The sequence below is a fragment of the Macrobrachium nipponense genome, chromosome 37, assembly GCF_015104395.2.
Source record: "Macrobrachium nipponense isolate FS-2020 chromosome 37, ASM1510439v2, whole genome shotgun sequence".
NCBI lineage: Eukaryota > Metazoa > Arthropoda > Malacostraca > Decapoda > Palaemonidae > Macrobrachium > Macrobrachium nipponense.
Genome location: NC_061097.1, coordinates 21,257,537 through 21,282,361, shown reverse-complemented (window position 1 = coordinate 21,282,361; position 24,825 = coordinate 21,257,537). Strand labels below are relative to the sequence as shown.

Here is a 24,825-nt window from a genome sequence, read left to right as displayed (position 1 = left end):
ACTGTGAGAAAGTGGCCTGCGTTATATCCAACGTTAAAGATAGACAGTCTTTAGATAGAACCGTATCTGCTTCTGTCGATAACATAATGTCTATATGAAATTATTGAAATTGTGATACATTGGTTACTTGCCCACTTGTTGATTATTTTGAGAGATGTGTTATCTTTTCAGAATATAAGTCGGCCATTAGTAAAAAAAAAAAAACATCTTTGAAACATTGTGACCCCACGTGATAAATGATCGCCAGAAACATATAACGATGAGTATGAGCTACTAATACCAATAATACTAATATTAATGAAAATTGTTAAACAGTATTATATACATTCATGATACAAGCATATGAACTATCATGATAGGGGTGACCCTAGAGAAACGGAGACAATAGTCATAGCCGCATTCATCTTTCTAGGTATCAGATAACATACAACTCATAAACTTGCCATTCACCCCTATCTTGTACGTACTATCTCTTATAAACAATATATATATATACTATATATATATATATATATATATATATATATATATATATATATATATATATATACTACTGTTTTGATGTACGAACGTGAAACGGAGCCAGCCAATGGTCGAACCATCCTGTCCAGAATTCCATCACCATAAGGGGTCGGTTCGGCTGCATCTCCTTCAGAAGGGAGAGGTTCTCTTCACCATTGGTGTTGAAGTTAGCAGTCATGAGCACTGCCAAGGAAATAAATTTTAGGGGAAATTTGTTTATATTTTTCTCTTGTCTGTAAAGGGAGATAATTACTTCTTGAACTCGAAATATTTATTAGAACGGTACCCTGACTGGAGTGTTTTTATATTTAGGAATCTTAGAATCTCTCTCTCTCTCTCTCTTCCGGACTCTCGGTCTTCTCTCTCTCCTTCTCTCGTCTCTCTCCCTGTCCTCTTCCCACCCCCCCCCTCTCTCTCTCTCTCTCTCCGTGACATATACACACAATATGATATACTCATACGAAACAACCTTAGGTCCTTCCATTCTCTCTTTCGATTTACCTGTTAATAACATGCAAAGTTTCTGTAAAGCCTCAGTCTTCCTTTCACCCGCTCTCGAAATGTCACCTCACGTAGAAACTCTCTCTCTCTCTCTCTCTCTCTCTCTCTCTCTCTCTCTCTCTCTCTCTCTCTCTCTCTCTATATATAAATATATATATATATATATATATATATATATATATATATATATATATATATATATATAAATATATACATACACATTTTATATTATATGTGTATATATATTATATATATACATACACATTTATATATAGTGTATAGTATATATATATATATATATATATATATATACATCTCCATCTATCTATCTGTCTTTCTCACCTCCGGGTAGCGAACCGCTATCCCCACCCTTGACAGGCGTATCCGAAGTGAAGTAGAGGGACTCGCTGAAACCATTGGCAGTGAGGGTCTCCTTGATTGCCTCTAGGTACTCCTTGTCGTGGGGCATGCCAGGGTATCCAAAATTACCGTACTCGTTCTCAATCTGGGTCCATGGAACGTAGGTTACGTTAATTACCATTAAGCATTTCAAAGTGACAGTGCGGGTGTTTTGGAAAATTAAACTGCAATTTTTTGATACGCGAGTGATTTTGTGTCATTGTTAGATTTTGTTATTTACCCCTAAGTATAACTTCGTCGCAAAATCAGGAACTGGAACTGCCTCACTCTTTTAAACAGGGCCTTTTTTTCTGTTTATGGAATTTAGGTTTTTGGTAATTTCAAAGTGACAGTGCTAATGTTACGGCAAAAATTTTTCGGTCAGCGAGAGATGTTGGATTAATTAGTGTTAATTATTATGATAACCTTAATTAACCTTGAGAATTTCACTGAGTGGACGCAAATGTTAGCAACTGGGTCTGTCCTCTCCTCTACTCTCTCCTCTATTTCTCTGTGCAGTTGTTGAGATGAGTTGAGAAACATCTCACCTGAACTGCGATGATAGGACCCCCTCTTGTAAACTGGAGATCGACAAGTTTCGGAAGTAAGTTGTCGAAGTAGACCTGCAAAGGAATTCTGAAACCGTCGTAGTATGTCCTGACTTGCATGGTGTGGTCACGAAGGAGCCAGCTAAAAAAAAGACAAAAAATACAAACTATTTAGTTTTGGAAAATACAAATGATTAATGTTACGTTGGATATAAAATCCAGAATTATTTATTCATTTGAATTAAGGGTGCACAGTCATATAGTAGTCATTTTAACTAAGAAAATGCAGATGTTAGTTAATGCAAATTTTTTGAAATTCTCTCTAAGAAATCCAAGGCTAAACTTATTTGTGTAAAACAATGCTTATTATTGTTTTATCTGGTTTTGTTATCTTTTTGGATTAAAACGATTAGCTTTCACATGTTATTTTAGCTAGAAAAATGCAGACTTTTTAGCTTTATTGTTAAAGAATACAAATTATTAATTATTTTGATCAAGAGGCGCTTCTTGAAGAATAGATAAACTAATTCTGCGATATGAACAAAATGTTAGGCGTTACTCCAAATTCCCAATCTAATCTTACCTGAGTATCCTTCTTAATTCTCTCCGATCCTAAAGTAGTCTTCCCTCCGAATGGTCATCCATCCTTAACAGCCCCTGATTCAACCACTCCCACCTTTACCTGAGCATCCTTTTATATTCCTACGCAACCTTTACCTAGCCTTCACTATAATATTCACACCTTCAGTCTTCATCCTTTCCTTGGTATCCCATTAAATTCCTATTCCATACTCACCTCGTACTCCGTCAGATTCCCTCCCGTATCCTCATCCTCTCTGAGGCTTACCTCCAACTTTTCACTCCATCATTACCTGGGCATCCCTCCAAATTCCCACTCGGCGCAAATGTAAGGGCCTGGCCTCAAGATGACTAAGAGATCTTCCTCCTGCGCCATCTGGATAAAAGCCCGGACATCCAGAAAGGCTGACATGTCCTCGCCCAAGTCTCCGAAGTCGTAAACGCCCTGACGCGGCTCGTGCAGGTTCCAGGGGACGTAACTAGTAGAACGCATCAAATGAGTCATTCATTCAAGTATTTGCTTAGTATTTTGTCAAGTATTCATATAGTGGATTTCGTCAATTATTTGTTAGTCGATAGTTGCTAAATGAATTCAGGAATTACTCGGCTTATTCAGTTATCTATTCATTAATCGGTCAGTACTGAATGGATTAACGATTTTGATGATTTAGTTATTTATATAATGATGGATAACTATTGATTAGATAGGTTTATTCTTCGGCTCAGTAAATATACATAATCAGTCGATTAGTATGACAAAAAAATAATTCATTGTTCACTCATTAATTCTTAGAAAATGGAAAAGCAAAATGCCAACTGTCAATGGATTACATTTCCTCAAGCAATTTTGTTTAGAAGGAGGGGGGTGGGGAAAGGTGTGGTATGGCGACCTAAAACAGAACTTACGTTTCAACGGTGTTGAGTCCGGCAGCCCTCAGCTTCTTCAGGGTATCCCTCCAGTGGCTTGGGTGGACGCGGAAGTAGTGGAAGGCTCCCGAAAGTATTAGGATTTCCTTGTTATTAAGGGTAAAGGAGTCACCCTCCGCCACCAGACCAGCCTCGGGTACCCCATCCGGAACGAAGTAGTCATAATAGCTAAGGCCGTTGCATAGCTGTAGGATGATTGGAATGTGAATCTGTTTGCACGGGCCCATAGATGCGCGTACATGCATATCGAAATATAACAGTAAACATAAACCTTTTCTTGGTTCGCTGTAAGTCATTTGGTGTGAGGTTGCTGGCCCATTGCCTTTATTCTTCCTGGTTACTAATCACTAGAGTAGACCAACCAACTGATTGGGTTTAAAAAAGCAGGGTGGATTTTTCCAGAAGTACGGAAGGTGCAAGTCTCAGTCATTTCTCCTTCGTAGGTGTCTTACGCGAGATTTACCACATAAGCCCCAATATATATATATATATATATATATATGTATATATATAATATATATATATATATATATAGTAATATATATATATATATATATATATATATATATATATATATATATATATATATATATAAAGGTAATGCCTACGGAGGAAAATGAAAACACGAGAACTGCCGAGATCTTTCGGTCTTAACGACCCTTTGAATTTAAGACCCGAAAGTGAGCCCCCTTTTCCGCAAGTTTCCTCGCGTGTTTCTTTTCATTTTCCTCCGTGGTATTACCTAGCATCACGTTTTATGTATTTCGTGATCAAGTTATTCTATATATATATATATATATATATATATATATATATATATATATATATATATATTTATGTATATATAGTGTGTGCGGTTGTGTATACGTATATATATCTTATATATATATATATATAATTATATATATATATATAATATATATTTATATATATAATACTTTTACACGCTTGTACAGTGATTTGATATAGAATTCAAAACAAACTTTTATCCAACACGGAAAATATTCATTGCCTACGGGCTGGAAACTGACTAAACTTCTAGAGTTTTTTTAACCCAATGGAAAAAGGCATGTTAACATATTGAGTATAAAATAGAATTGATGCTTTACATGGAATCTGCCGTGGTCGTTACTGAAACTAGAATTTATTTGGTTTAGCTTTACTTGGTTGAATTACTTTATACTGTATAAGTATACTTTATTTTGTTTGCGCTGCTTTCAATTTTTCACATAAGGGCATTTTATTCTGTAGAAGCTTGTTTTTGAAAGTTCACGACCTAAAAGGTCCCATACGAATATATACACATTTTGAGTAATAATGATAATAATATACCACTTTAGTGTGAATATTTTAAGAAAAGTAAACACGATCGAGAACAAGAGTCTGAATAACAAAAAAGGAAAACGGAAAATGAAAACCTTGTGTTTGAAAACTATTTAGAAAATTCAACTATAATGTTTGTGATGTAAAAAAATAAATAAATAAACTGAAACCATGTTTTCATATGGCGGCTGAAAAAACAAAATAGCAAATCGGAAATCATTTGAGTTCAAAATTCGGGCAAAGAAAAGTGCAAAACCTAACTTTTATGAATAACGAGTCTGAAAAGTTACAAAATTATCATTGCTTTGCCGTAGTTTAAAATTGAGCATTGTTCTCTCTCTCTCTCTCTCTCTCTCTCTCTCTCTCTCTCTCTTTCCGGCGTAATTCAACTTCAACGACGCATTTGCTGTAATAGAACCGATAATTTGGTTATTTGTGATATCTTGCCTAATTATAGTCTGTATTATTATGAGAAATTGATATCAAAGATATTAATTGACCCTCAATATGACTGGAAAGAACTCAGCCCTCTAGTTGAGAAGAGTGGTTTTATGGAAGTACAGCAGGTACAGGCGTTAACCATCGTTGACAAATGTAGGAGCAATAGATACCCCAGACAGGAAACCAAGACGTAATTGAAATGAGGGAATGCTGCAAAGTCCAAGACTACAACTTGTTACGCATCCCTCCAAAACATATAGTAGTGGAAAAAGAGGAGTCTTGAGGCCGGCCACCGGATCTCCCGAAGAATAGTAAGAGACCAAATTGGGATTTTAAGACCAGCCATAGCATGTGAAGAAATACTGGCAACATGATATTCTTGAAACAAAACTACGCTTACTGAAGTTGTAAAATCGGGGCTGTCTCCCGCTACTGCATCTCCTGAAAAAGCAATAGCAAAATGAGTTTCTTGATCCCCATCACACATCCTGAAGGAGAAGTAGTGAAATTGGGCAGTTGTCTACTGCCGCATCTCGTCAAGGAGGGTAGCGGTAAAATGGGGGTCTTCCTCTGCTACTGCTTCTCCTGAAGAAGGAGAAGGGGTGAAATGTGAGGGGAAATCCTACGACAGGAGAAGCTGTCTGTTGTATATCATCTCCACGGTTATGGCCCTTTTCGGGTCTTGGCCCTTGAATATCATTAGAGTCCACCGATATATCTTTGTAGTTGGTAGCCCATAAGAACAACCCACACTCTTCCCCTCTTCCTACGTCTTCCTCCTCCCAACTATTCCACCTCCTCGTACCCACCACCCCACCAGCCATAAGAAACGCCATCATCCGGCCCTTGAGAGAGAAGGGGGTGTGGGGGAGGGGAGAAAGAAAAAAGATGGGAGTGAAAATAGGGGAAAAAGACGATTATACGATGAGGGATGCTGGATCTTTTGACGTCTGTTACTTCTACGATGAGTTTGGGGGTCGAACCGTTTCTCCTCCTCCTCCTCTCTCTCTCTCTCTCTCTCTCTCTCTCTTCTCTCTCTCTCTCTCTCTCTCTCTATTATTCTTACTCTAGAGTTTTCGACTCGAGTGAATTATCTCGATGTATTCTACTGTAGTAATTAGTCTAAATTGATTTTCAATAAATTCATAACTTGAACGATTATCCACAACCCCCCCCCCCCCCCACCCCCCCCCCCCTCCCCTTAATCTCTCTGAATAGGCTGAGAAGAGAGAGAGTGAAGGTCAGATTATTTTCTTTCTTTCTTAGGTATTATTCCTTTAGTTCATTTCAGGAACAGAAGGCACTTTGAGCCGATGTTTTCGCCGTTTTGCTTAGCGTGAGTTTGCATGCATGTGTGTGTTGTGGCTAGGCGTGGGGGCACGTTTGTGTCAAGAAATTTTTTTAACTCTTACATGATGTGTATCTTGTGTACAATAATGGTCTTATTCATGATAGACTTGATTTTATTTTTTTTTTTTGCATTTTAATTACTCATACTTTTATGTTAATATTCATTTAATAGTCTACCTTATTTTTAACTTGTATAAATTTCAATATTTGCCGTAGTGTTATCAGTAAAAAATTAAAGGAATTTAAGATACTTAAAAAATATTTACAGTTTTTATCTTTACTACATATAATTTTCCTGATGTAAACTTATAGAGGAACCCGAAATGATTTGTACTTCAGTGTCATTTTTTGTTTCTTTAACTCATCTTCAAAGTAAAGATTTTAGTTTTTCTTGTTCTAGACTTTAGAGGAACGTAAAATATTCAGATTTATAGTTACATGAATTAGTGTACATATTTCATGTTGAAATAAAAAATTGGCATTATTTTGTTTATAAATTTAAACAGGAACAGATCCAAAACTCTTTTAGGATTTTAATTCAGTTTAACTAGGAGAAGTTCATTCAGAATAATTATAATATTTAGTAATGTGGAGGCTCGATCTTCTAAATGGAAATTACTACTAATTTTAATAATCATTACTGTAACCTAATGATAATAATTGTGATTATTATTATTAGTATCAAAATACACCAGAATTCTTATGGGAAAAGTCTTAAAGGACAAACTGGCAAAGCAAGCTTCTACAGAACGGAATGTCCAAATGCGATTCATTGATTGATGTCTTTTATCTGTTGTATCATTGTATCCAAATGTGATTCATTGATTGTTGTCTTTTATCTGTTGTATTCACTGCTGCTGAAGTCCAAATGTAAAAAAAGAGATCATAGACATTAAGAGTGCAATTATTATTATTATTATTATTATTATTATTATTATTATTATTATTATTATTATTATTATTATTATGTAGAAAGTACAATATGAGAGCTATGCATTTCTTGGGAGAGGCCGGGGATTATATCGCGGTCGCTTAACTATCTGTGGCTGGACCGAGATGTCGTCAATATAACCAAATGCCCCCTTACTCAAATTTATGGTTTCATGCGGACTATGTGGCTAAGTAATCGAATCCCCTTATTCGCCTTGCGGTGCGGAGAGGAAAGGACAGTCGTAGAAGGAACGTAAAAAATAGCATATAACTGAGAGAGAGAGAGAGAGAGTAATAAAGTCTCTGAATGTATGATATATATATATATAATATATATATATATTATATATATATATATATATATATGTGTGTGGTGTGTGTGTGTGTGTGTGTGTATGTGTTTGTACGTGTATGTATGTATTGCAACTGTGTATGGAACTTAAAAATCTCTGATGGCTTTTATTGATTACGAGAAGTCTTTCACACCGTCCACAGACCTATATTATGGAAAGTCCTGCGTCGTTATGGAAATCCCTTCAAGTTGCAAAGGTAATTGAAGTTATCATGAACGAAGTAAATGCAAAGATAATGTTGATTGGTTCTTTTTAAGTGAACTTGCAGTAAATATTGGGTTGTTACAGGGGTGTTAGTTTGTTTTTCTCCTAGATCTCCTAATGTGAAAAGTGGTCGGAGGTGGTCGAAAAGGTTTGAATTGGTTTAACGATAGAACCTAGAGGAGTTTACAATGCTTGTTTAATAGGATTCATATCGTGTCTGGAGAGATGGTTCAAAAATTCGCAGAAAAACATCAAGTAATGGTATGCATAAAGGGGTGAAATAACTGTAGATAGAGAAAATTGTAATGCTGTTGAATGTAACGGATCTCTTGGGATCATGGGATCTAATACTATTTCTCTTCCGTTGGAATTTAGTGAAAAAATGAAAAAAGCAATTTAAAAACTGCAGGATTAATCAGATTTCGAAATTAAGTATACTGGAATTATATACGAAAGTAAGATTATACTTAGGTCTATCTCGACCTGTATTGGTATACAAGACATGAATAATGGTGCCAAGATTAATCAGTGTTTATTGTTTTATTGTACAAATCTCGAGGGGCAATGCACCGACGCGTCACCTATTTTATTCTTTGGACGGATCTGCAGCATGACAATGAAACTGCATCCATCAGATCTTGCAAGTTATAGAATAAAGCTTTTAGGCAAAAAGTAGGAGGCAGATGGTAGGATAGATGTAACAATGATACTAAAGCGAAATTATGGAAGTTCCACAAGTAGATTAGATAAAGATGATAGGAAGACACAGACGGCTTGGAGATGTCTTTCACACAACCACTTGGAGAAACGTGATTATGTTATCTCTGGCCTGCTGTAGTCACCAGAAGAATTGGGAGACCCACATCTAAATGTATGAGAGCTGAGGCTGTAGATGAGTATTTGTGGAAAAAAAATAGCATGGAAAAGACTTGTTTGGTGGCATTTCACTGCCCAATGACGTCGGCGATGATTATTATTAAGGTCTCTCTCTCTCTCTCTCTCTCTCTCTCTCTCTCTCTCTCTCTCTCTCACACACATATATAGATCTATATATATATATATATATCTTTATATAAATTTATATTAATTATATATATATATATATATATAGATAATTAATTATATATTATATTATTATATTCATTACATTTATTACAAGATATGAAATATAAAGTTATAAAGTAAATAACAGTATCAATGGGGAAATGTGGAATGAGTTGAGGATTTGTGGTGTAGAAGATAAACGTGTATTAAACAATTTAGACGAGATAATGATTGGTTTTGAGTAAAAGGGGGCCTGAGATTAGGGTTCGTTATGTCTAAATGGCCGCTTATTATGTTTATTACTGCATAATGATGGAAGTCAGAAAGACTGCAGAAACTAGTGGAACAGTCTGAAAGTGTTTGCAAGAGGAGAAATTTATAGGTAGATGGGAGCAAAGGCAAGATTATGAGGGTAAGTGGAAGCTATGAAGAGTGAACAATGAATAGCAATCTGGTTGCCTTCCCTGCTGTGGCACTTGGAATTGTAGCATGCGGGTTTTTTCTAACTTGGTTTGCAGTTTGGCCTGTAATAATTATTATGTAATAATAGTAATAATGGATGGTGGAAGAATGAGAGCTGTTGCTCCGTACAGACATTTAGAGATAGGTATCCTTGACAAAAGAGATCAGAGTGTTTGGTCATGTGGAAAGGATGGCGGAGAGTAGGCTGAAAAGATGAAATAATTCGGGCGTGTCAGGAGATAGGAATCGACGATGTCGAAGAAATTTGTAGACAGGATCGGTGACAAGGGCAGTGGAAAGGAAGTGCTGTAATATCAGGAAGCGCGAGAATTCATGAAAAGTATAGACAGTTGGCATTGTGTATGTGTGTATGCACAAGAGAGATAACAAGAGAGGTTATCCTGTCTTGATGTTCATAGGCAAATTATCTGTCAAACATATTGGCCATGAATTTAAAGTTCTCTTGCAATCATTGTTCCAAAATCATCTTCGTGGTTGGAAGGACGATCTATGAGATTACTTGAACATCACTGAGAAAGCTTCATATATCCACAAAATTCTTACATTTGAGCTTTAGTATGGTGAATTTTAATACAATATATTTTTGTGTATATAGGGTGAATCTGCACATAGCCATATGGAAACAATTTGAAAAATGCCATTAATACCGATTAAATTACCATGTGTCAAAATAGGAAAACAGTTAAGAACAATATTCTAAAACACGTGAAAGAACAGTTAAAGATGAAAAGCTCAAATCGTCAGGAGGAAAGTGGTTGTGTAAATGGCTTTTTGGATTATTGCATGTTGCAAAATGTATTTCAGACAACTTGAATCGATATTGAATTTAAATATCTTTCCTTGTAGTTATTTTAAGTTACTTCTGATTACGACCTTAGTCTTCTGACAATCATGGAATCTCGACAGCTGATGGACTGACAAGCTCGAGCTTTGTGGCACGGTTCTCGTCAGGTTATTTGCGTCATGAAACTTGAATGTTCTGTCAAACAAGGAGTTGAAGTCTGTTGATTGAATAGGTAATTTAAAGAACGGTGGATTATCTTTTGTGTATTTGTCAAGTACGACATTTATGACGACAAATCGCTGCGAGCGCCTCAGTGGCGTGGTTGGTACGTTGTTGGCGTCCCACCTCGGTGGTCGCGAGTTCGATTCTCGGCCATTCCATTGAGGAGTGAGAGATGTGTATTTCTGGTGATAGAAGTTCACTCTCGACGTGGGTCGGAAGTCACGTAAAGCCGTTGGTCCCGTTGCTGAATAACCACTGGTTCCGTACAACGTAAAAACACCATCCAAACAAAGAAAGAAACAAACAAATCGCTGATTACCTCCGCCAGAGTTGAAAAATGGATCACCCTGAACCTCAGAGGATATTGTCATTAGGTGATATTCTGAAGGTTGCTAATTTTAGTGAGAAATCTGCTTCGATTGGACGATTTGTGGTTATGGTCATCATGTCGCCTGAAGTGAAATATAGTGATTTCCGGTGGTTTGAATATTTAATAGCTGGAGTTTATTTTTTTTTTACCCTCCTCACATTGATAAAATGTAAGGCCAGTACCTATATAAAAGAATTGATCAAATTTGAAGATTAGAGGTAAAAAAAAAAAAACTATTGTCGCAGGCAGGGTTTCAGTGTTTATATGATTTATCCGTATGTTAGTAGAAATGATTGGAAAGTTTGGGGGAGGGGCGGCCGACCTTCATCCAGTTGAAATATTTCAGAGCACACAAGAGACCTTAAAATCAAAGGCCAAGAATCGTATGCTTTGTTTGTTTAGAGTGAGGGGCTACATGCTTACTTTTGTTTTATTTTTAGTCTTGGTTTCCTCGAAAGCTCATTTTGTCTTCGTAACCAGTTGTTTCATGGAGCATAGCGAATCAGAAGTCCTTATTATTCGCAAAACTTTGATTATTGATCCTGTCGTGAGACTGCAAATAGGCAGTCACACGAATAGTCAAAACGAAACCAAATGCATAACCTATGTGGAACAAGTAGTGAGTGTATATACAAGATGCTGAAGGTTTTTTGTTTTATATAAATCTAAAGCTTTCCCTAAGAGAAAATGTCATCTATATAGTCACTATTGTACCCTAAACATTGAAAGAGTTCATTATAGGTTGAAAAATATAATAATGCTTTAAAAAGCATATGTTCATTTTGTATCAGAACTTTTACCATGTAGTTCTAAGGGGAAAGAAAGTTACGTTCCTATTGATCTTATATATAAGCAATGAAGTTGCATACCTCTCACCCGAGATTCTCACCCCAAGAATTTCTGCACTACTTAAATTCTCTCTCTCTCTCTCTCTCTCTCTCTCTCTCTCTCTCTCCTCCTCTCCTCTGCCATCCTCTCCGATGGATAATGGTATTACTCCTCAATAGTTTAATTATCAGTTTTGTAGTACGAAATATCTTGCAAATCCGGATCATTCTTTGCACCGACACGTGCACTCACGCAGTTCAAAAATTGCAGCACACAATATGCTTTGTTTTTTTCGTCTTTCATAATGTGCAGTTGAAAGATAACGCGCTTAATGTGGTTACTTTTTTAATTTTCTGTTTTTGAAAAATTTTGCATCTGTAATCTTCGTAGAATGAGAGGGTTTCAAAGTGATTAAAAGCCTGTCCACACTAGGAAACATTATTTACACACTTTTTACCGTATATTTGTTTCCCATTCAGAATGGAAAACATGTTGTGTTTCAGTGTGTATATGTATATATACACATGTGTAATGTGTTTATATATATGTATACATGCATATATGTATGTATACACATGTACAGTATATATATATGTATACGTGTATATATGTATCTATTTTCAATTCCGCCAGAAGCAAGTCAGCATGACACTCTCCTTTTTCAAAAAATTTCCTCACCCATCTCTTTTTCTTTTCTCTTATCCCTCCTCGAGTGCATTAAAATGGCCAAGTAGAATACAGAGGCTACTGCATCGACAAGCATCCTGACGACAACTGAGGTCTGGACAGGAAACATTGTTTGCAAACAGTGATTCCTAGTGTAGACAGGCCTTAACAGATTATAAGTAGTGTGACTATTACGGTTGGAAAAGATAGAGTATAAAAACTGCGGATCGCTAGAGAAGTGGAGGAGGAAGAGTAATAGCATGAGAGAGAGAGAGAGAGAGAGAGGGGGGGATATATTAGCTCAAGAGACTTACCATCTCCGTGCTCATTTACAATCTTGGAATACCTATGTACACAATATTAATGTGTTGATTTATTTTTATACGAATTTGTTATTGTAACGTCGCCTGTTTATTCTAATTGCCCTTAATAATGAGGATGCTTATTATCGCAGTACGAAAAGGATCGCACATCGTCTTATCAGCGTCTGAGGAGGAAAATTGTACCTCATTTTCCATTCCCTTGACGAAGGTCTTTGAAGGGAACCCATCAGCCTTTACTCGCGCTGATTTCCATCATTATGAGGAATATTAGAATCATTAGAGATGGTAAAGAAGTGCAGCCTCCGCTGTGAAATGACATGTTTGCAAAACACTAAATGCGGAAAGTTTTAAGATGTTTTGAGATGTTTCAAAAGATCCAGTATTTCATTTCTCGTTTGAACTGGTTCAAAGGTCGGAGATCACTTCTTCATATTTCCAGTGGCAATGTCTGGCATGTTTTTATCGAATAAGGGTCACTTAATTCTGTATTTATTTTTCTGGTGTTGAGGGGACGGGCGCTCAAGTGTGTTATTAAGATTTGTTTAGGGTGTCACTAGCAATGTTTATCTAGGAAAAATTCTCTATCACGAGAGTATATAGAATGTTCTTAGGGGTCAACAATAATAAAAATGTTAAAAGTTCGTGTATAATTTATAAACACTTTATGAAAGCTTTCGAACCCTTCCTTGGGTTCGGCTTCAGTCCAAAAGATTTTAGACTCAAGATGGGCCCAGAGGGTTTCGAAAGCTTTTATAAAGTGTTTATAAATTTTAACAGGAACTTTTAACATTTTTATTGTGTACCCCTTAGAACAATGTTTATTATTATATTTCGTTCAGTTTGGCTGACTGGAATAGTTACTTGTTCAGAAGATTATTATCAGTATAATTTTCGAAATTGGTTTCATATTTTTAAAGAGAAAGGCATCAAGATTTGTTTCGACGCGTGATATATCTTGAATGATTAAACACTGTAAGTGAGCAGCTCATTTTAGTAATTAGTGAAAAACTTTCTTAAAGATATCGTTTATTAAAAACCGTTACTCGTTTGCCAATCATAAACACTGATTTAAGAACGTAACACACTAGCTAATATTTAATTTGTAAGCTGTAAAACGTTACTTATTTGGTTATCTGGGAGGTAGACTAGGAATTTTGTGTTCACGCGTTATGGATAATAATAATAATAATAATATATGACGCTATTTATCTCTATTTACTGATCCTTTAAAAAAAATACTTACGATATACACTGGGTATAGCACACCCATACTCCTTTTTATTTTTTTTATATTCTATAATTACATTTGTGATACAGTTACACTAGTAAAACAGTTTCTCTCTTGGTATAGTACTCTGCATCTTGATATGGAATTGAACTTATATACCTAGGTTACCATTTTTTAACATGAAATATAAAGTTCGTATTCAACGTTGTGTATAATATAAACTATATTATAGAATAGGCGAAAATCCTTTATATAGTTTATTTAAGCAATGTTTCCATTTTAACTAAATAAAACGGGAAAGGTATGTAGCTTAGTACGAAATAATTTTCTGGTTTTGTATATAAATGTTTCCTTGTAATGAAAACACTTTATAAATTCATCCTAAATCAGTACATATGGCATTAAAAATGGCATAACAACGAATCATTTTCTTCGAATCATGAAGTTTTATATCTTGATAGTTCATATACATATCTTAGCTTGAGCAAAAGTTATGATTTAGTCGCCTTATTTCACATAACTTTTAAATGCCTCTCTTGCGTATCATCGCTTAGAAAGAAGGCGCAGTTCATAGTCATCAAAGTATGCAATTTTGTAACATTCGAATGAAAACAATGCAAAACACCCCGAGTATAACACCATTTTAAAATGCATAGCCTTGTGTGGCAAAATGTTTAGGATGTAACTATTTTTGTTATAAAAAAAAAAGAAAATGTTCTCCTTCACGTCATCGAGTTTTAAACTCTGCACCTCTCCCTTGAGAGCGGATCTAATCCACTCGGATTTGGAGAAAGAATGGTTTTATAAAAGACACTGGCTGATGGGATCTTTTTCTTAAACAGAGAGAGTGAGAGAGGAAAAAAAGAAAAAAGCTTTCCCATAATGGTTCTTGTAAACTTCAAGCTATACTAGTTTTACTCTCTCTCTCTCTCTCTCTCTCTCTCTCTCTCTCTCTCTCTCTCTCAAGTAGTTGAATTAGTATTTGTAGATTTACTTTACAAGTGAGTTGCCCTTTATGAATGCTTTAGCATTTTTAATTTACGATAATAAGGTCTTGCTGATGGGAAGGACGGGAAATCTCTCTCTCTCTCTCTCTCTCTCCTCTCTCTCTCTCTCTCTCTCTCTCTCTCCTCTCTCTCTCTCTCTACCAACAATTGCTGGTTTTAAAATGTTATTCATACACCAGTCGTGACCATTCGTATAGCGCTTTGATTCAATCAGCCATCGCTTTTCTCATGCCTTGTTTGACATTCATTCATATCAAGCGAAGCCTCATATAAAAGGAATGCATTTCGAGGAGGTTTTCGGAACTGACTGTTGACATTGTCGGCATTCAACAGTTTTTCCCATTGGTCATTATGAGAGCTTTTGTGTGGGATAAGCGCTGGCGATTTTCATGATGAGTCTTCCAGGTCCATAACACCGTAATAAGAGGTTTTCCGTCTAGTGTTTGCTGTCGATGATGAATGTCAACAAGGGCTTGAATGGATGTTTGGTATCGTATCAATACTCGTATTGCTTCAGGCGCCCCAAGGAACATAGTGTATTTTGGTTGTTGATTCGCTGAACTTCTTTCAAAATTGACAAATTTTTCTTTTATTTAGTTTACATTGTGTCACTATATATATATATATATATATATATATATATATATATATATATATATATATATATATATACATATATATACTATATACTTTGTGTATATAGTATATATATAGTATGCGTATGTGTGTGTTGGCTGGTGAAATCAGAAGCGTACATTAACCACTGGATTTTCAAAGCTTAACTTACCTGGAGAATCAGAAGAAAAAAGGTGTGAGGCGCCATGGTGACAATGAAAGTGAACTGAAGGTAGACTTCCTACCCATCTCATAGGGATTACCTCTTACAAAACACCTGTGTTCTGGCAAACAGCAAGAAAAAAATAAGATATACCTTGTTTTTCGAGATTGCTTATCAGGAAACATATGTCATCTCACGTTAAACAGAAATTATTTTTACACGTTTGGTATATCTACAATATATTTTATAATCACTTTTGATAAAAAGTGTGTGTCAGGTGCTTTTAATGCCCGAATAGGAAATCTCGTGTATATTTCATACATCTTTTTCCTTTTTGCAGACTCTCTCTCTCTCTCTCTCTCTCTCTCTCTCTCTCTCTCTCTCTCTCTCTCTCTCTCAAATGGGGGTAGTGCATGTAAGAGTACTGTCGGCCAAAAAACTGGTGGCAGAGTTTCATAATTGTTCGTTCACCTGCCTGACGTCCGATTCATGCCTTATTTATCGATTTTTCTTTTCAAACCTGGAAGAAATCATATGTAATGACGTTAAAAATAGTCACTGATATCTTTAGAACATTATGTTATGTTATTGTGTAAAACTATTTTCCATATAGCAAAATTGACGTGAACGAAATGAAGTGATAAAAAACGTCATATCACATCCATAGATATATATTACCAAATAGGTAGGAGACACCTATCACTAGTAGTATTGCATAAACATAGTCTTCAAATTATCATTTCAGTATTAAGTTGAAGGTAGTTGAACTATTCCATTTGTTAAATTTTACAGAAAACATTGGAATCTCACAAAATGCTATCAAATTTAAAAACAAAAAGAAAAAAAAACGATATCCTAACAGTGTGAACCAGGCGACCTCACTCTATTGCTTTTGATGTTTTGTGCACGGGAATCTAATGTCAATGTGTCATTTATCGGTCTAAGAAACATCCCTCGATGAGCGAGAGACAATTATTGCACTGCTTTCGGTGCAAGTTCCTGTTGGAGAGATATCAAGAAAGCTTAATAAACCGGAGAGAATCATACATAGATGAATCAAATTGTTTAAAGAACGGCAAAATTTAGAACATGGGCCTAGAGGTGGAACACCTCAAAGCACCGCAAGAGAGCAAGTCAATACGTTAGTGTAAACGTTGCTGAGCAACATTCATTTGTGAATTTTGAATTCTAGTGCATCATCACGACATTGCTGAACCAGGAATCATGACTAGCTCTACGCTTATGACTGGTGTCTGATGAATACTTTAGATGGAGAGGAAGAGATTTTTAAATCTACACTTGAAATCTTTGATAGGTGTCTAATGAATAAGTCTAATGAATAAGCAAACTTATCTTTGATGGATGAAAGATTCAGTTAGGCTTACTCTTTTTGTTTTGTTCTTTTATCAGTGGCCAGTGAATACCACGGATAGGGAGGGAAACAGTTTCAATGATGCATGCATTTTTTTTCTTCAAAACCTAAAGAATACATTTTATTGGGAGATACTTTATTAACATCAGCCTAATCCCTCCATCACTCCTATACGCCACCTCCGCTCTCTTCTACATCTCAGGCGACTCGATCTGACTTCTCGCTGCGAACTCCATCGCATGAAAGCATCAAGGTAGGTTTACACCTATGCACTTTTGTGTAGCGGGCTGTTACGGCGTGGGACCGCAAGAAACTGTTACAAAATTGATGCGGTGGGGAGAAAAAATGACCGTTATTGGGCAGCGTGGTGTGGACCCGGGCGTTGGGTTACAGGCACCTCACGGCGTGTTCCTGCGGTGTCTAGCAGAGTGTTACGGAGTTGGCGCGGAGTTGGTGTTATGGTTGTTGTTGCTATGCCAGGGCACGCGCTCTTGTGGCTTTGTTACTCCGTGTAGCGGTGGGTTGCTGTGTTGTTGCGGAGTGCACGCAAATCTGCACGAGTCATGACGTGCAAATTTGCATGATTGTTGCACATGCACTGTGCCACATTGTGCGACACCGTGCCAGATATGAACCTTGGGCATATATAGAGGCCTGCCAAGCGCATCCTTCATTCCATGCCCAACTAGCATGCAATATAGACCTCAACAGCCTCTCATGCCAGGAGACCCAGAGATTTTTTGTAGCTGTCCTGTGTCTATGTGCAGTCCAGGTCATCGATGGGTTGAGAAGATGCACTAGAGTGCCACAGCCACCAGCGCCATGCAGAAAGGACGGCAGGGCAGGGCGGATTTGGGCTCGGGAGTGGCTGACACGGCAGCAACTGCATGGGGACTACAACCAGCTACTACAAGAACTGAACAAGGAGGACCGCAAAGGACACAAGAACTTTCTACGCATCTACCCTGAAATGTTCGAGGAGATGGTCAAAAGGCTGACGCGCCTGTTGAAGAAGAAGGACACAAAGATGCGGCTTGCACAAGAGGTGGGACTCAAGTTGGCAGTCACTCTCCGCCACCTGGCAAGTGGGAACAACTATACAAGCCTGCAATACAGCTTCAGAGTCTCCAAGAGTCCCATATGTCGATTTATCCCATTAGTCTGCCAAGCCATTATCGACATATACAAACCAGAAGTGATGAAGTGCCCCAAGACACCAGAAGAATGGAACTACTTCAATTGTGTGGGAGCCCTGGATAGGAAGCACGTCGCGATCAAGAAACCCAAAGGTGGAGGAGCACTGTATTTCAATCACAAGAAGTTTCACAGCATCCTCCTCATGGCCCTCTCCGATGCAAAGTACAAGTTCCTGTTCGTCGACGTCAGTGCAGAAGGAGGTGCTGGGGATGGAGGAACCTGGCAGAAGTGCAACCTAGCCAGGGCCATTACAAACAACTGAGCAGGACTCCCACAAGACAGAAATCTGCCCAACGACGACGAACCCATCCCCTTCCACATAGTTGCTGACGAAGCCTTCGCTCTCAATCCGTGGTTGATGAAGCCCTACTCCCACCAATCACAAGATCCCACCGAACGAATTTACATCTACAGATTATCTCGTGCTCGTCGTGTTGTGGAAAACGCATTCAGCCTACTGCAGAATGAGATGGCGAGTCTTCGGGATGACAATGCAACAGGATGTACAGGTGTGCAAGAAGATAACTTTGTGCGCATGTGTCATGCACAGCCTGGCACTGCAACGCTACCCACTTGCTGGCTGAACCTCATGGAATGACTCATGGCAAGAAGGAGACCAAACTACACACGTCGAGCGAAGGCCATCAGAGATTACCTGGCCCAGTACTACTCATCGGATGCAGGCGCAGTGGAATGGCAAGAGCAAATGGTGTTTCCTCGAGGAAGACCAGCTACTGACGAGTAGAGGACCCAAAGAACTCTGTAACAAAACATAACCAAACAATTGTAAATAATTGTAAATCAAGATCATGATGTATTTCTCATTGTTTTAGACTCCCATACTTTGATATTGTCCTAATAACAATAATACAATAGATAATATTGGTATGATGATTGGTGCATATAAAAATGATGTTGGAAAATAATTAACTGAAAGTTATAATAACATAATTCATAATAATGAGACAAATGAGAAGCAAATGATGGACATAACAAAAATACTTATACTAAACAAACATGAAAAGCATAGAATATAAGAAAATGAACATAAAAAGCATAGAAAGTAAGAAAATAAACATGAAAACAGAATATCAGAAAATAAACATGAAAAACATAGAATGTCAGAAAATAAACATGAAAAACATAGAATATCAGAAAATAAACATGAAAAGTATAGAATATAAGAAAGTAAACATGAAAAGCATAGAATATAAGAAAATAAACATGAAAAGCATAGAATATAAGAAAATTAATATAAAAACCATAGAATATAAGAAACTGAACATAAAAAGCATAGAATGTAAGAAAAAGAATATAAAAAGCATTGAATGTAAGAAACTGGAATTGGGACTTGGTTTTTACCATAACATGTTCAACTGCAAATATCATATATTATCAACTGAGGCCAATATGTCTTTATCATATTTGTATGTGTTCATGTTCATTTGATCATGTTCTCAATATGATATTATTGGTCTTACCTTGTATGTTATTATATCATTCGATGGCCATATTTATTTCATGTTACATTTCATTTTATAGTTTAAGTTATTTTCCGAGTTGTATCTATTTCTTAGATCATATATCATATTTCATGTTAAGATTTCCTGTTATATTTCTTCATGTTATTATTCTTTCTGGCCATGCTCTTTCATTATTCAATTGCATTTTATAGTTCAAGTTATTTCCCGAGTTCTATTCATTTCATATTTCACATATATTTCGTTTATATTTCCTGTTATACTTCTTCGTGTTATTATTCTTTATGGCCATGCTTTTTCTTATTCAATCTCATTTCACCCAATCATATCATATATAGTCATGACATATAAATTAAGCATCAATAAGGAAAATGTAAATGCAAGTCACTATTTCAACATATTTATTACAAAAAGAAAAATGATTAATTATAAAAGTTACAAAAATAATTGAATATTAAGAAAATAACTAAAATACAATTTACTCTTAAAAAAATAACATGTTATTTACAATATTTACAATTTCACTCAATTGATTCGGGGTCAATGTCCTCCTTATCACCTGGGGAGATGGTCAAGTCGTAGATGGGTGGATCCTCTGCGGCAGAAGGTTTTAGTGTCGATATACTGGTGCCAGGGGTAGGGGGCCGCAAGTCTGCCAAGAGACTGTTGACCAAGGGCGACAGCGAAGAAGTGGAAGGTCGAGGAGAGAAGTTCGGTGGTGTTGAACGTCCACTGGGGAAGAATGACAGCGTGCCAAGCCATGGCACCGGAGTTGTGTACCCATGATGAGATACCTGCTGCTGCGGCTAAGGCTGCTGTTGAAGGTGCGGATATTAGAAAAAACACGGGTTGGGATTGAGACACAAACCACTGGTGTGCTGATGCCCGAACCGGTTGCACTACAGAAGGTGTTTAAGTTCCGGGTTTCGTCTGCGTCTCTTTATCAATTCACAGGGGCGTCCAATGGGAACAACCCCTACGAGCCACGGCCTCTTTCGTCGTCACATCCTCTTCCTTGGGACCCTCCAAACTATGACAAAGCCTGATGACTTGCTCGAAGAACGGCTTCTGATACTTCGATGCACGTACTCCAAGCACTGCATCAAGTACTGCACGAACACAGTGATGTCACGGTGCGTGTTGTCCTGAGCTTGTGGCATCAGTGTGTTAATGCTCGTCACAATCTGGGTCAGTTGAGTCTGCAGACCTTCTGTAGAGATAACTGACATGTAGGCGGATAGCCATCGGTCGTCTGGCAAGTTTGTTGCTCTCTTCTGCTTCAGCTGCCTCATCCGCTGGGTTGAAGCAGCTGATAGGCCCGACATGTTGGTAGAGGAATCGTCTGCGTCGGTTCTTTGCAACGATAGAGGCGAGAACCGATTGCTGGCTACTGTGGGTTCGTGGGCGATGTGTCCTCCCAGGAATGCCCACGTGGTCATCACCTCCTCCTCCTGTGGTGTCCTGTTGCGTGCAGCTGACCTGCTCTTGTATTCTCTCTTCTCAATCTTGCCGAAGTCCGTTCGGTGAGCCTCGAAGAACTTCCGAACTTGCTGGAAGCTGCAGTCGATGAAACTCGCTGCCAGTTCACGCCAGAGTTCCTCCTTCCTCCTGGGATTCGACCATTGCCTGTCCTGCTTGTCGTACAAGGTAGGGTGGGCCTTGATGAATTCCACGATGACTTCCTGTTTTCTGGCGTGAACGGGTAGTCTTGAATGTCCTTCTTGCTGGGGCAGCATCGTTTCTTTGGATGCACGAGGATACCACTCGGGTCTGCGATGTCATGGGATTCCACAATGGATATGGTCGGCTCAACATTCAGCTCTTCCTCGTGTTCAGACGTCTCCGAGTGTTGAGAAGGCTGGATGTCCTGGCTGTTCTGGCTGTCCTGTGTGTCCTGGGACTGCTTAGTAGGCCTGGGGGTGGTCTTCCGTAAAGGCATCGTATCACGTGGCTGGGAAAACGTCGCTGGGAAAATGTCGCTGGATAGACGTCCCTGGGTGAGCGCGCATGGGTCAACGTCCCTGGGTGAACATCGCTGGGTAAACGTCGCTGCGTAGACATCCCTGGGTCAGCGTGTATGGGTGAGCGTCCCTGAGTGAACGTCGCTGGGTGAACGTCACTAGGCGAGAGTGGCTGGGTGAGCGTCGCTGGGCGAGAGTGGCTGGGTCACAGAGTGGCTGGTCAAGCAGGCAGTCACAGCGAGAATGATGCCCCAGTGGTCAGTCAGGCCCCTTTTATCCTCCCCAGAATGTGCGCCAACCTTCCATCCAGTCGACCTAGGGAGATGCCGTAACACGCCGCACGCACGCCACACGCCCTGCAACATGTGTGTGACATGTATTAATCCTGTAAGACGGCACTGCAAGGGCACTGCACAGCGCCGTGACATCATGCGGTAACACTCCCTCACGGGTGGTATGACGTCGCACCACGTGCGGTGTGGTACGGAACCATGTGGGTTCTTACCTCTAGTTGCGAGGCCGCACCACACCACATACGGTTTTGTGCGACTTCATCCACCCACCAGACGCCGCGCAGAAATTTAAAATCATTTAAAATCCGGGCGAGGTGGCGCGCTTTTGGTGCGTTTATAGTGCGGTTTCATGCGGTTTCTTGCAATCCCACGCCGTAACAGACCGCACCACAAAAGTGCATAGGTGTAAACCAGTCTTCAGTAATGATAACGGTTATTTTAAAATTTCCCGCACCGACAACGGACGCCTTAAAATGCACGTTTATAAAATATTTTCTGTTCAAAGAAACTTTATCTTTCATTCCCCAAAATATGTGCATATACTCGTGTTACACCCTGTAGCTGTCAAAGAGCAACCCTTGACTAAAGCAGTAGGTTTTTCTTGAAAAAAAAAAAATGATAAAAACATATGAAATAGACTTAAACGAGAACTTCACCTTTCATATTTCTTATGCTTTCAGCTATCCTTATGGTAGTAGGTCTAGGTATACATTTGAAACTAATTTGAATTAATTTCTATTTAGAAGAAATGAATAACTACAGAAAGATCAACCTAAGAAAGCTTTAATGAAAGTAAGCCTTTCTTAATGTATTCGTTAGTTTTGACTCCCACAGCTTTCCAACGTGTCCAAATTAAAGAGGATGATATGCAAGGAATTCGATAAAAAATAAGACTGAATTATATTCGTTAGATTTTTTTATGATTGCTTTTTGACTGTGAATAGCCAGGTCTGAGTTAATTATGTTAAACAATTATGAAAAGGATAAGAAGAAAGGCGAACATGGCTAATAAAACAAGAATAACGGGAATAATCAAATAAAGCAGATATATATATATATATATATATATATATATATATATATATATATATATATATATATATATATATATATATATATATATATATATGTATATATATATTATATTATATATATATATATATAGATATATATATATATATATTATATATATATTATATTGGTAGATTTAGATATGTATATTACGTATCCGAAAGAGTATACTGCTGAAAATAGATCTAGGCTAATCCTGTGTGAAAATCAGAAGTCCAATTTAGGCCCACTAAATGTGTCATGCAAATTATTTTATTGAACAAAGGACAAAATTAGTTTAATTAAACATCGTTTTCAAAGAATGTTAACGCCTTGATGTATTGTTTATTGGCTGTAGGGGACGAAATGACAACACCCCAGTGCAGTACGATACGATGAGTCAAGACTCGAGTGGCAGCAAAGCCAACTTCAAAATGCTTCGGAATGCTGTCACTAAGCTAGAGTTGAGAATAAAATTAGAAATCGTGGACCCATTGGTATATATTTTCCTTACTTTGCAAAATAATCATCTTCAATATGTTAAATAAGTCTACTCTATTCTAATGTAATTTATTTCAAGTATAGCACCTTTGAGAGGAAATGTTATTTATTGTTAAGTAAATAATTTTGCACCTGCATATGGCAATATTTCCATAACGAACAATGAATTAAGAAACTACGCCAATTCTTCGTTGGCCGTTTGTACCTCACGCGGTGCACTGAAGGCAATACAATTACTCAAGGTTCTTTGCAGCTTCCCTTCGACCCAAAGCTGCAACCCCTTGCATTCCTCTTACTATACCTTCGTTCAAATTTTTTCCATCCTACTTTCCTGCCTCTCCCAACAATTATTCAACATTGTTTTCAGCGTTGGATGACCTCATCCGTCCCAACTGACGCTTACATCATGCTCCTGAGCCCTTCTGTCAGTCGCAGTGCCTCTTTTTGACGTGGTGTTTGAGTTATCTTAGGTCAGTTATACTTCCTTTAAGAAACATTAGTCTTTTTGGATTAGGTTTTAACTCCCACGTTCATACTCTACAGATGTGACAGGACATTTATGTTTATAACTACAGTATCGTAGCTCAACCGTGCTTGTGAAACTGTGCGCTATTGATGACGCAATTCACTAAATCTGTAGAGTAGATAAACAATTTGGTTTCAGATATTCCCTATACCACTGGTCGCTCAGTCAGTGGAGCGAAGCAGCAGCATTGAGTCTGGTTAATTTACCTTGATGGCTGACCACGGAAGATAGTCAGGCGTCGTCATATATATATATATATATATAATATATATATATATATATATATATATATATATATATATATATAATATTATATCTGTGTGTTATTATGTGTGTGTATATATATATATATATGTATGTATATGTATATGTATATATATATATATATATATATATATATATATATATATATATATATATATATATATATATATATATATGTCTCGAACACATTACTTTTACACTTGCGTTCGGACTATCGCTCTATCAGTAAAGTCAAGTAAAATTCGCTTGTATAAACATGTAGAGACATATTTATCCTTACTAAATCCTTGTGTGAGTGGACTCATCTCTGTGTATCAGCCTTTTGATGACTGACTCAGAGGTCATATTCACAACCTTCCCACGTGACTAC

At 37.5% G+C, this 24,825-nt stretch overlaps 2 protein-coding genes across 3 annotated transcripts in view; one reads left to right on the top strand and one right to left on the bottom strand.

The window, feature by feature from the left end:
* LOC135209070 (beta-galactosidase-1-like protein 2) overlaps positions 1–24,825 on the bottom strand; it is a 73,414-nt gene that overhangs the window by 13,219 nt on the left and 35,370 nt on the right. The window contains exons 2-6 of the mRNA XM_064241652.1: positions 3,456–3,661; positions 2,843–3,028; positions 1,971–2,112; positions 1,366–1,528; positions 555–705 (exon numbers count right to left, since the gene is read on the bottom strand). Coding sequence (XP_064097722.1) covers positions 555–705; positions 1,366–1,528; positions 1,971–2,112; positions 2,843–3,028; positions 3,456–3,661 — 848 coding nt within the window. The remainder of the gene's footprint in view (positions 1–554; positions 706–1,365; positions 1,529–1,970; positions 2,113–2,842; positions 3,029–3,455; positions 3,662–24,825) is intronic.
* The window catches only part of LOC135209069 (beta-galactosidase-1-like protein 2), a 54,571-nt gene that overhangs the window by 3,513 nt on the left and 26,233 nt on the right, over positions 1–24,825 (top strand). The gene's annotated exons all lie outside the window — the stretch shown is intronic.